Source organism: Coenobita brevimanus, chromosome 72 (genome assembly GCF_032717465.1).
Source record: "Coenobita brevimanus isolate Jiangsu-jjx chromosome 72, ASM3271746v2, whole genome shotgun sequence".
NCBI lineage: Eukaryota > Metazoa > Arthropoda > Malacostraca > Decapoda > Coenobitidae > Coenobita > Coenobita brevimanus.
In genome coordinates, this window is record NC_137025.1 from 9,161,068 (window position 1) to 9,174,159 (window position 13,092).

General features: G+C 43.3%; 1 protein-coding gene across 1 annotated transcript in view; it reads right to left on the reverse strand.

Annotated features, from left to right (window-relative positions):
• The window catches only part of LOC145407249 (cell adhesion molecule Dscam1-like), a 175,974-nt gene that overhangs the window by 145,053 nt on the left and 17,829 nt on the right, over positions 1 to 13,092 (reverse strand). The window contains exons 3-4 of the mRNA XM_080278282.1: positions 5,150 to 5,306; positions 4,502 to 4,663 (exon numbers count right to left, since the gene is read on the reverse strand). Of these exons, the coding sequence (XP_080134408.1) occupies positions 4,502 to 4,663; positions 5,150 to 5,306 (319 nt within the window). The remainder of the gene's footprint in view (positions 1 to 4,501; positions 4,664 to 5,149; positions 5,307 to 13,092) is intronic.

Here is a 13,092-nt window from a genome sequence, read left to right on the forward strand (position 1 = left end):
TATAATACTTTATACACACACACACACACACACACACACACACGCAAACAACCGTGTACACAAACACACACACATCCCCCCTCCCTCCCCCACACACAAACAGGCCTTTACTTCAGCATTCATTTTGCAGCGTTTAATTAATTATTTATACAGGCAATAAATTTCATTACCGGAGCGGAATTAAAATTTGCTCTCTGCAGCTTAATCAGTGAGAAAACTATTCCATGGATGCTGCAACATGCTTTTATGATTATTCCGAATTAAAATAACAGAATGCTATAACCCCACACCACCTCTCGTGTAAAGCACCGAGGCATATATGTAAGCCGGTGATACTGAGAGCAGTTGTTGGTGGGGGAATATTGTGTGTGGGTGTGAGTCAACTTGGATAATACGTATTTGTTTGAGGACAGATTGTTTCGGTATATTGTTAATGTGATGTGCTGTAGAGGGTACTGAAGAAGTAAATGTTAAATCACTGCCACATCTCTCGACGTCACACTTCACAGCCACGCTTAATAACGAAACTCACACCCACCTACACCTCACACTGTTCACCTTACTTACATACCCCTCACACCATCACATCCACCACTTATCTCACACTGCCACACTTCATACAGCCACATTTCTTTCTCATTTCTCAGTTCCACGTCTTACACAGCGAATCGCACACACACCTTGCTCGAGATACGAAAAGTTTCACTGACAAAGCGGGTGGTCACTGTCCTCCTTGAGAAAAAGAGGATGGGTGTGTGCGTGTGCGAAGGTCAAGCTTTTGTCCTTAGATTGGACTACATGAGCTCTCAGCTCTCTTCCGGGAGGGTAAACTGCCGATGATCACAACCATCATGTGATCCTGACCGACCCGGTGAATTACACCTCACTGCCACATCCCACACAGCCACACCTCACTCCACCACAACTAACACTTACCTCACACTGCCACAATTTACACAGCCACACCTTACCCTTATACCCCTATACCTTGCAGTCACATATCTCGTCTCCTAGTACAGATATTTCTCTACTCCCCTTTACTTCACAGGAATCGAACCCGGACCACTTAGAGGCGGTGGCCGAGTGGAAATTCCCTGGCCTGTAACCTGATGATCATGGATTCAACCCCAGGGCTGAAATTAACAAGCAATCTCACAATCTATTCCCCAATTTTAAAGAAAGATTTGGTTCTGCAGGATGGAAAGACAGGAGAGTTCAGAACCTCTCACGCCTCTTGTTCATCCTACAAAATCAATTCGAGTTACGAGAGGCAAATGCTCGTAATAATTCTGTGATTACGAGCCATGGTGAATATAAGAGATATGTATGAGTGGACGCTCGTCTGAGTACTGTGTTCCCTGTTTACCTGGGACCCTCATCTCGCAGGCCTGGGACTCGGCGACATTTCTTCTTTAGTGGTATATTTGGCTTATTATAATTTAATTTTCCGTCGTATGAATTCGTCATAGCTTGTATAACTAACATATAAGCGAATATTACAATGCTATATGTAGAAACTGAGTGGTAGTGAAGAGGTACTAGCGAGCTACTTAACCCTCTCATGCTCGTGTCTGCTATCGTGTTTATTCTCCCTAAGGCAAGTAGTAGGAAACTACACCATTAACCTTCTCATGGACGGAACAACCCTAATATTCTTTCTCAGTTAGCGACAGACGATTTTCTTCATCTAAGTGAGTCATAGGAGCCTGAAAAAGCTAACGAAGAATAACACGGCTCGTAGACTTAGTGGTAAAACACTGCTCGGCGTCCAGGCAGAAAATCCCCAAATAATACAATGCAAATAATATTCTGAGGTGGCCAGTAATCAGTTGTGTGTTTATTTGAATAATATGAAATTCCAGTTTCAAAACGACAGATTCTTCATACCAAGAACATTGTGAAATACTTGTTTTTCCCACCCATGGAATCCTTAATACGTTAAATATTATGAATGTTGTTACCAAAGAGCGAAGTGTATTAACGTCAGACTTGCTCTATCAATAAAATCTTTCGCTTTTCCTTGTTTATTTATTTGGGCTGGAAGTTACCAATATGCATAAAGGAATTAGCAACCTCTGGTTCCCTGGACGAACTCCAAGCTAAACAAATAAATAAATAAACAAAATGAAATAAAAATAAATCAAAAACATTCTGTCGGCAGCTGGAATAACATTTTAATGCTGTCCCGACCGTGAAAGTGTTAAGAAGTGATGATTTAAGTGGTAAATGAAGAGGTTAGGTGATGTTTCAAGTGGTAAATGATCGATACATAACAACAAGAGGCTTTTCCAGAGTTGAACTGAATCGTCTGGAAGTAAAAGGAATAAGGCATCGTACTGAGATTCCGATTTATGCTTAGCGACTGCACGAGAAGCATTAATGCAGACAATATATATTTACTTAAGTCACTGCCTGATCTCCCCCACCCCTATGGCTTGGTGTTGAGTGTTTGAAGCAGTGTGGCATGTAGTGGTGTTGTAGTTAAGTCTCTCCTCCAACACCTCTCACTCATGTTATCTATAACTTCTTCATTGCTTGCCTATTACCCCTTCAATCTCAACTACTCCTGCCAGATCCAGCCAGCCCTTCAGCAATCTGTTTTCCCTCATAGTCTATTCTATTAACTTCTTTCAGTCAGTCTCTGTTATCTTTCACATTCCAATTATTCCTGTTACATGTTCCTGTCACCTCATACCCAACATCCTAGTTACCCCTATCACTTGTCACAAATTTCTTCTTACCTTATTATCACTCACATTTCACTCGCTCCTGTCACCTGTCAATTATTTTTAGTCAGCCATCCGTTTATATTTCACATTCCAGGTACCCCTCTCACCCGTCTGTCATTAGATGGTCACTCCTTTATGCTACACCCGTCAAATGTCGGTTAATGCCTTTCGTCAGAGTGTACGTCACATCTCTGCTTCTCCTGTTTCCTGTCAGTCTTTTCTCCTCAGCCTGTTACACCTCACACCCCAACTATTCGTGTCACCTGTCTTCTTCATCAAGTTTGTTACCTTCACGCTCCAGCTACTCCTGCCCCACACAAGTGATGATATGTCCGACCCACACACCCATCACTTCAAATTTCTCTCTCCTTTACACTCCCACTCCTTCCTCCTATTTCGTTCACATTTCCTTCACCTACCATGCCTTTCATTTTTGTCTTCCACACTTCTCGAAGAAATTATTGGTCAAATTAGTGGTGCGCTATTATCCTTTTAACCGTTAAGATCGTACTTATGGTTGGTCTTCGATTCTGGGTAAACCTAGACAGTTAAACTTCACCGAGAGAAAACATCCAGCCTCAAGGGGCTAATGCACACTGGTTATATGACGGCATACTGATTTATTACCTTCCCTAACGTCTATAAATAATTCATTCATTCATTATCTTTGGTCGCAGGTAATTTAAAACTTACTCTTAATTTCTTACATCATTAGTACGTACATATATGCAAACGTACATAAATACACACACACACACACACACACACACACACACACACACATTATTTTTACCCAGTATATACAGTACATCCCCACAGTATGCGAGTTCTGAGTACGCGATCCCTCTTGTAGGCGAGGACCTTTTTTTTTATTTTAGTGTATTTTTTATTAGTACGCGAATTGAGCTCCTTGTATGTGAGACGGGCAGTGAAGAGTGGCTCAAATCCGGGGTTACCCCGAGTACACGACAATGGCCCCCCAAGACGTGATAACGGTAGCCTACGCTCCACCCACCTTCAGCCATATTCTTGTTGGTTTAGTTAAGCCATATCCTTGTTGATTTACCTAGTAAAGCCATAATCTTGTAGGTTTACTTCATTTTAGGTAATATGTCTTTGATAGTTTCCCTGTACAGTACAATACTTTTGTCTGAAAAGCGTCTCAAGGGTTGCCCATGAAGGGGGGTGCCGCCCATATGTAATTTTTCCCAGAAATTTATGTATTCACAGTACGCGAATCCCTAGTACGTGACGTCCTCTGCTGCCCATATAGGCTCGTACTAGGGGGATGTACTGTATATATGTATCCAGCTCTGGGCACAAACTAGACAGTCAGTTCCCTGAGGGCCAGCACTCTAATATTTACGCATTTTTTCTCCGTTTGTTGAACATAGCTTAGGAATGCCAGCAGGAAGTTTACAATAGCACTGCGTGCGAAATATTGAATTGAAGACATCAGCACTTTTCTTTCTCCATATAGTATGGATTACGTGTTCTCTAATTATCAGCGAAGTACAATACTGACGATACTGTAGCATCCATAAAAAAGTTGATGATTTGGAAAATGCAAGTCGGGAGTAGGTCAACTAAATGCACGACTTCTTACAAAAATGAGCATATTTTATGTCAACCTGATATCTTAAAGTGGACATCATCCACACTCAGTGACTTACACAAAATTTCAAATAAGAAAACAGAGCAAAAGCCAAAAGCTTTAACTTGTTCAGATGACTTCACAGCCTCAATAGACGAGAGAGTGAGTGAGCACGTACCGCCGTGCAGGGACGGGTAGATGTGAAAGGAGTTGTCGTGGAGCCAAGACGTGACGGTGACGTACTCTCGCACGTAAGATGGCACAGCACAGCGTAGCACCGCAGTGTTGCCCGCCATCACCAGCTGGTCGTACACCTGCACCTCATACTGACCCACCACAACTGGGGGGACAGAAAACAAATATTATAGTTTATATTAGGCTGGTGATATTATAGCAGATGAATATTATGATCAGCACATCTACACCTCGTAATACCCCACCACCACTTTGTAGAATGAACACGTCTTGGTTATTACGCTGGTAATGCTTTGACTAGAAATTAATATATGAAGTACATCTGCGTCTCGTACTGATCCATCAACAATGAGACACCAGCTGTCCTCGGGCCGAAGGGGACAATCTTTGCTGGAAAACTGACCAAAGCACATCATCAACGTGACTCATTCAACTATAGGAACATAAAAAATAAAATGACCTAACTGGGAATGGGTGTGCCAGTGAGCTGACCTGGGATGGGTACGACAATGACTATGATCAAAGGTGGGGAAGACAATGACCTAACCCAGCCTGACCAGGGCAGGGTGCGGCACTGACGTAACCTGACCTGAACTGACCTGACAAGACGATGGATGGGTTTGACACTAACCTGCCCTGAGGAGTGTGGGCGTGGCAAGCAGCGTGCCTGTGGGAGATGTGGCACGGCAGGTGTAGGTGGTGGCGTGGACCTGGGTGTCGTAGCGGTGGGCAGGGAAGGCGGGGAAGATCAGGGACCCGTTCACTGCTATCTCGCGTACGCCCGGTATCTGAGGGTGGTAGGAAGAAAATAGATATATAACTATTTGTGTGCAGAATCATAAGCAGACTACAACGATTATGTTTGAGATCTGGGTGGAAGCGCCAGAGAAGGTTACGTTATTCTAGCAGTCATGGTAAAGTAGTGGCAACCATATATTCACTACTCCATCATCATCATCATCATCCTAATCATCATCATCAATACGGAACATGCATAATATCATCACCATTACCATTCCAGACACAGCAGTCACAAATATCCCCACATATTTCATTCCCATTCAGCTGTCAGGGGATCGAGACACAAAGGTTCCATTAATCTGGCCATCATGGTAAATAATGGCAAACATTCATTCAGTCCGGCCTCAGCGCTACCAGTATAATCACAACTCTGCCTGTCTGCTCGACTCTCCTCAAGTCTCCATTTCCATACCAACTGCTCTCACATCAACATCTCGTCTCCTTGCCTCCTTTTTTCTTAACTAGGGGTGTTGCATGTTAACCTTGAGGGAGGATGCATACAAAAAGACAGAAAAATAGTGTCAGATATAACAGCGACAGTAAATGAAAGGCCAAGAACTCGGGCCCCGAATTGTCGACGCAAAGGGTCGCTCGGTATGCCTTCGCCAAGCACGGACTCTCCATACAACCTCCTTGACAGGGTTCACTGTGGGTTGAAATAAGACTAAAAATAAACTATGTAGATCTCATATGACGTTGACCTTTGATCCCATGATCTTGTTGACCTAATTAGTTCACTGTCTTTTCAAACTGTATCACTGTCAAAACTTTGGTCGAAATCCGTCGAGGCGTTCAAGAGATATCGCGCCCACACCCATATCACCTTGATCTATGATCCCTTGACCTTGTTGATCCAATCATTTCATTGTCCCTTCATACTGTATTACTGACAAAAGCATAATCTGGTGAGATGGTCAAAAGGTTGGTCGAAATCCGTCTAGGGGTTCAGGAGATATCGCGCCCACAAGGATAAACTAAGTCGACCCCATATGACCTTGACACTTTTACCCAGTGACCTAGCTGACCTAATCAGTTCATCATCTTCTCAAACTGCATAGAAATCCGTTGATGGGTTCAGGAGATATCGCGCCGACAATAGTGTTACGAACGCACTGATCCATGCACGCACAAACGCAAGCACGGATGGACAGACGAGTCACTTAATGGGTCCTCCACCATAGGTGAACGGAGGCATAATAATGAGACGCTGCAATGAAGGGAGACTGAAGGGAATCTGTGAGAGGAGGAGAAGTAAGAAAAGAATCCTCTTATTCCACCTTAAAAAAAAAAAAAAAAAAAAAAATATATATGCTTCTGATTTTGGGCATAGCCTCAGCAGCCAGTTCCCTGAGGCCCAACAGTCCTACGTACCACACAGCTCTGTACTGTATGTTACCACTTCGGTGCTAAAACCCACCGTCATATGGAATACGTGCTAGGGCTGCTTCATATAGGACTGGCATATTAGTACTTTTGGGGGGGTTCTTACGACATGTCGGTGAGTCTAAAGGTAGATGACTGAAATCATTTTAAACGAAATTCAGACCCTTAAACTGTTCACTCTTCCAGCCGGGAGTCGATCTTGCGTCCATTAGGACAACAGACCACCTCTCTACCGCCTTGGCCACCACTCGGACCTACAAACGAGACTACTCCACACAGGACCACTAAACTATACAGTCGGACACAGTGCTGGGTGACGATGGCACAAAGTCCGTTAAACAAACCCAGCCTCTGAGAAGATGATATTGTTAGAAATGTAATGTCTTCTGCTTTTGAGATCACGAGTAAAGGAGACACAAAGAATACTGGGATGTAATGACGGACTGAGTTTACTTGATGAAGGCAAGGAATATGCTGGGGACAAACGTGGTTAGGCAAATGTAAAGATATTGAGTTCTGATACAAAAAAAACATGCTTCCTTTGCCCCAAATTCAGACACTGACAGATCAGAATTTAGCAGACACTGACAGATCAGAATTTAGCTGTGCAACAGTTTCAACGCGCGGGGTTTGTAGTGACTTGATGAATATGTCGTTCTTAGATTATGGTATCATTCTTATTCCCTTTACCTCGTACAACGAGAAACTTTTTTGTTTGTTTGGTCCTGTAATGGTCAGACGATTTTATTTATCTTCGAGAGATCTAAGCGGGAAAAGAGGTTCCTCGTCCTCCTCCTCCTCGTCCTCGTCCTCCTCCTTATCATCATCATCATCAGCTAGATCCAGTCCAGTGCAGGAAAGGGGGCTCTCCCATTCTTTTCCACCCTGACCGATTGGCTGTTAGCTTTTCCATCCAGTCCCAACGAAAACTCCGAATCTCATTTCGCCATTTCGTCCTCTATCTGCCTCTTCCTCTCACTTTATCTGTGGGCTGTCACTCTGTTACCATGGTTGTCCATCTGTTATCTCTTCTACGAGGGACGTGATCTGCCCACATTCATTTATTTATTTTTTACATTGTATTGATCATATTCTCTACTTTCGACTGTTTTCTTAATCACGAAACACTCATTTTACCTCTATGTAATCCCATGCACAATCCTTTCCATTCTCTTCTGGGCACGCTCCCAAGTTTATGTTTCAGAGATTTTGTTAGACTGCACGTTTCTCATAAGTTAGAACACGAAGGAAACACTGATTATATAACCTTCTCTTTTGGCATAATGGTAATTGTTTGTCCTTCATATTGTTACCTTTTTTGCCAAAAGCCCTCCATCCCATTCCTGTTCCTCGCAAGACTTCACTGTCATGGACTGGGTCTGCCTGAACATCCTGCCCCAGGTATATGTATTTCTCAACATATTCTAGTTCTTCATCTTCTATTTTTACTGGACGGGTACAAACGTGTCAAACATAACATTCGTCTTCTTCGTTCACACATGCCGTACTATCACCACAGACACACACTATCACCACAAACACACTATCACCTAGACTCGGCACCACCACAAAAATATGAAAAGAAAATCTGAAACGTCAAGACCCAGACATCGACATGACACGCCAAGGAGGAGGGAAGGATGGAGGAAAGAAGGGAAAGAAGGAGAGAAAGGAGGAGGAAGGAGGGATGGAGGGAAGCAGGAAGGGAAAGAGGGAAAGAAGGAGAAATGAAGGGAGGGAAAAAGGGATGGAGGGAGGGGAAGAGGGGGGGAAAGGAAGAGAGTGAGGAGTTAAAAGAAAGGGGGAACTGATGGAGGGTAGCAGGGAGGGTTGAAAGTAAGGAAGGAAAGAAGAATAGGATGGAGGGAGGGAGAAAAGAAGAGAGGAAAGGGAAAAAAAAGGGCGACAGGAAGATAACATGGACTGGGAAGAAAAGAAAAAGGGAGGGATTGGCTGCACATGGGTAAGTCTTTGAAGCCAAGGACGAACAGAGGGGAGGGAGAAGAAGGGAGGAAGATAAGGAGAGAAAAGGATATCACAGGGTTGGCATGAGGGAAGGATAGGACGTGAGAAAAGGATGAAGGAAAGGAGGAAGGACAGCGAAGGAACGAAGAAGGGAGGGAGACTAGAGGGAAGGAGGGTAAGGAGGGAGGGAGAACAAGGATAAAGGGAGAGGAAACTTAAATGTAAAGAAAACGTGGAGGAAAAGTAGGCCTGGGAAGGAAGAGAAACAGAGAGAGGAATGGAAGCTTGGGAAGAAAAGTGAATGAAGGATAAGAAGAAGAATTGATGGCATAAAAAGACTAATTCATACAGATGATGATGATGATGATGATGATGATGATGATAGAGAGAGAGAGAGAGAGAGAGAGAGAGAGAGAGAGAGAGAGAGAGAGAGAGAGAGAGAGAGAGAAACCCACTACATATCAAGGAAATAAGCAAGTATCCAAGTCTTTCTCCCCCTCCCTCTCCGCCACACACACACACACACACACACACACACACACACACACACACACACACACACACACACATACACACGGTAGCAAATAACAGGTTGAGGGTTAAGGAACGGTTGCATGTAAGGAAGCTCTTGGACGTGTTCCCGGAAACAGGAAAAAGAAAAGTACCTTGTATGGTGAAGTACGTGGGGGACTTAGGACTGGGTGCGAGAGAGTGGTGTAATATTTGAGGTAATATTCCTGCCAGTCTTGAAAGATTTGTAGCACCTCTTACCTAACGATTTATTGGGTACGGTATATTCTATCAGTCTACCTGCCTACCTGTCTATCTATCTATCTATACAACTATCTATCTATCTATCTAAAACCAGACGCCATAATTCCGGGAGGGGTGGCCACATATGTATCGCCCCCATGTCATTCTGTCCTTCGCTGCCAGGCTGCCCTCTCTCCAACTCAAACCTTTCTCTCTCTCTCTCTCTCTCTCTCTCTCTCTCTCTCTCTCTCTCTCTTTCATATACCTCCTTGACTAATTCTTCCATCTCATCCTCGGGTTCCCCCTCCCGATCTCCCCCTCTTCATTCACATACACTCTCCATGACAGTCTTTCAATCTTCATTCTCCAATTGGCATATCAGTCTTTACTATTCAATGTATGCCTTCCTGTATACACGAATTGCATTATTAACAAGAAAATATTTACGAATCGTACACATACATACACTGGTAAAGACGAATTAATAGGAAGCCTCTTGCTTTATGGGAATACAAGTTTTAGATACAAAGCTACGCTTTTTTTTATATATCACGGTCGATAGCCTTTTTTACATGTATTGCAAAATGCAGGATATGTGAAATCAATGTATGCTTGCTTTCTTGTTCTTGGAGAAGACTGATTTGAAGCTACCCCCTGCCAATATCACCCAATCCAAAGCGCCCATCCTTACAATGCAGTGCTAAGATTCATGTGTTTCGATTGGGTATATTCTTGCGTCCCTGTGAAGGAAGACTTGTTTTTGCTTGCTCTGGACGACCTACTTTTAAAGTGTTGGAGCACTTTGTCCCTGATTGTGCCTGGTGCAGCCGGAGCGATATTTGGATGTGCATATGAGTATGTTGATGATACCTCAAATGATGTTTTTTTTTTTTTTGGTGCCACTTTTGGTCGACCAAGTGACTTCAGTACATTAAGTTTGCACATGGCTGTAGCAATGGCGTTAGTGTGCTGAGAAAAGGTTGTATGTGTGTAGGAGGGAGGGGGTTGAGATAAAGTAGTCTACTCATCAGCTTAAGAAGTTTTCTAACATCTATAAAATTTAATTACGCTGTTACAGCTCAATGATCTCTGGTATATGTATATATATATATATATATATATATATATATATATATATATATATAGAGAGAGAGAGAGAGAGAGAGAGAGAGAGAGAGAGAGAGTTATATACTGCAGACACCAACATTTACCACACAGCATTATACAGTATTACAGCACCAGATACAGAATTAAACTGGTAAGGAAGACGTGCTGGGGAACCTAATACCCAACGAGAATACGGGCCTCAGACGGGCTGGGGGAAGGCCATGTTGTTTGCCCCGACATCATAACTCCAGGTTGAGTTGCCGTAATGACAGACTCACCCGCCAGTCCGGCCCCGCCTGGCCCAAACCACTAGACGCCAACCAAGTTTATTTTACAGCGACAACTTCTCGTTTCCAGAAAAAAGGAAAAAAAACTGAGAATATGTCTGGCCAGAAAAAATTAGAACCATTTTGCGTTTGTTTACGGAGTTATAGAGCTAACCGAAGAAAAAGGTCCCTCGCACTGAAGGGGTAAATATCGAAAAGGCTATGCTTTCAGCGCTGTAATTTTCTTTAGTTCCACCAACTGACCATAAGGAGTTTAATGGATCAGGTCCCTCATGTACAAAGAATTTTATGGTCGAGTTCATCTTTCTATATACATCTAACTGATGAGAAAGCATGACGGGAGGGGGAAGGTGCAGTTCAGCAAAATGTGTGTGTGTGTGTGTGTGTGTGTGTGTGTGTGTGTGTGTGTGTGTGTGTGTGTGTGTGTGTGTGTGTGTGTGTGTGTGTGTGTGTGTGTGTGTGTGTGTGTGTGTGTGTGTGTGTGTGTGTGTGTGTGTGTGAGAGAGAGAGAGAGAGAGAGAGAGAGAGAGAGAGAGAGAGAGAGAGAGAGGCGCAAAATCTGTGAAATCTGACTCGCCGACACCTACGACCGTGAAGCTTGTCACAAAATAACACCTTCAGTAATAACAAAACACCAATTATTTTACCACATCCTTACAAACTGCACCCAACTTTATTCAGCTTAGGAGAAACTTTACTGAAGGTTTATCTATACATCCTTTATTATCCCCATCATCACGAGGTCTTTACTAAGTTATATAAAAGCGTACGAATCTAGATATAAAAAGAACTACACCAGGGTCATCGAACTGAAGGGGTTAAAGAGGACGCTCACAGTAAGGACGAAAATACCGAGAATATTCGCATGATTCAAGAGTCTACATATTAACTGGACTTGCATTTATAAAGGAGCCTAGTAAATATTCACGATAACCAAACCTCCATAGCAGTTAATATCCTTCTCTCACATTTATTATCATTCTAGTTCTAAACATCTGGGGGCTCAACCAACAGAGGCAAACGCGTATATATAAACAATCCCACGCTCGGCTTCAGCTTAGTGGAGTTTATAAATGCGGTGCCCGGTGAGGAAATCCATGAAAATTTGCAACATCAGTGTTAATGAACGACACTCGCAGCTTGTATTGCCTCTCATTTACTTAAAAGCCTGGTGGGCAATGCAGGTAATTATGTCTGGATATTTTAACTGCAATAACTACGCCTCCTGGTGGTGCTGTAAATAAGGAATGTTGTCGCTATTTAATATGCACAGGCAGGGACATCAGTTCGACATGTATTTCTCCACGTTACTTCGTACTGCCTGGTGCTCGAGAGGGACGCCTTCATGTGGTGGCACCGATATAACTGAATAACTCTTCCGGTTATGCACACACCCCTCAACTCCCTCCCTATCCCCTGAAAGGAGGATGATAGACTGTGGAAAGAAGGGCGGATCTGGCCAACGGTCCATCGGGTTCACGTTCATGGTACAGCTACTTTACTACAACCTCCTACTGCCTTATCCTGGCGAAGGTTCCCGAGAAAGACTGCATAAACATTTCTCTGCGCACAAATGACTCTCCGACATGATGCATCAGGGAGGAATGAAACTACCGCTCTTCGCATTACTTGAAACCAACCGTTTAATCCAAGGAAACTTCCCGACGCATCCCGAGAAATGTGAAACCAATGGGAAGAATTAGGGGTCAAGACATCTCGTAATAAAATTTCAGTCAACATGAAACTGAAACGAATCTATCTGTGACCTAATTGCGACCATTCTGCCAAGTTTCATCGATATAATTTTTCCAGTTACACACACACACACACACACACACACACACACACACACACACACACACACACACTCACTCACTCATTCACTCATTAACACACACACACACACACACACACACACACACACACACACACACACACACACACACACACTCACTCATTCACTCATTAACACACACACACACACACACACACACACACACACACACACTCACTCACTCACTCATTAACACACACACACACACACACACACACACACACACGGCCAGAATTATAGTAGTTTAGATGCAATTCCGCCTGAGTCACCTCGCAATAATGTGTTGCAACAAACACATGCACTGCTGGACTCTCATTAGCCTCACCGCCAACAGAGGAACTGCTAAATGCATTAAAAACATTACTTATTCACTGCGGACATGAAAAATTTCTTACATATACACAAAACATTTTCTTTCATCATTGACAAGTCTCCCTTAATATC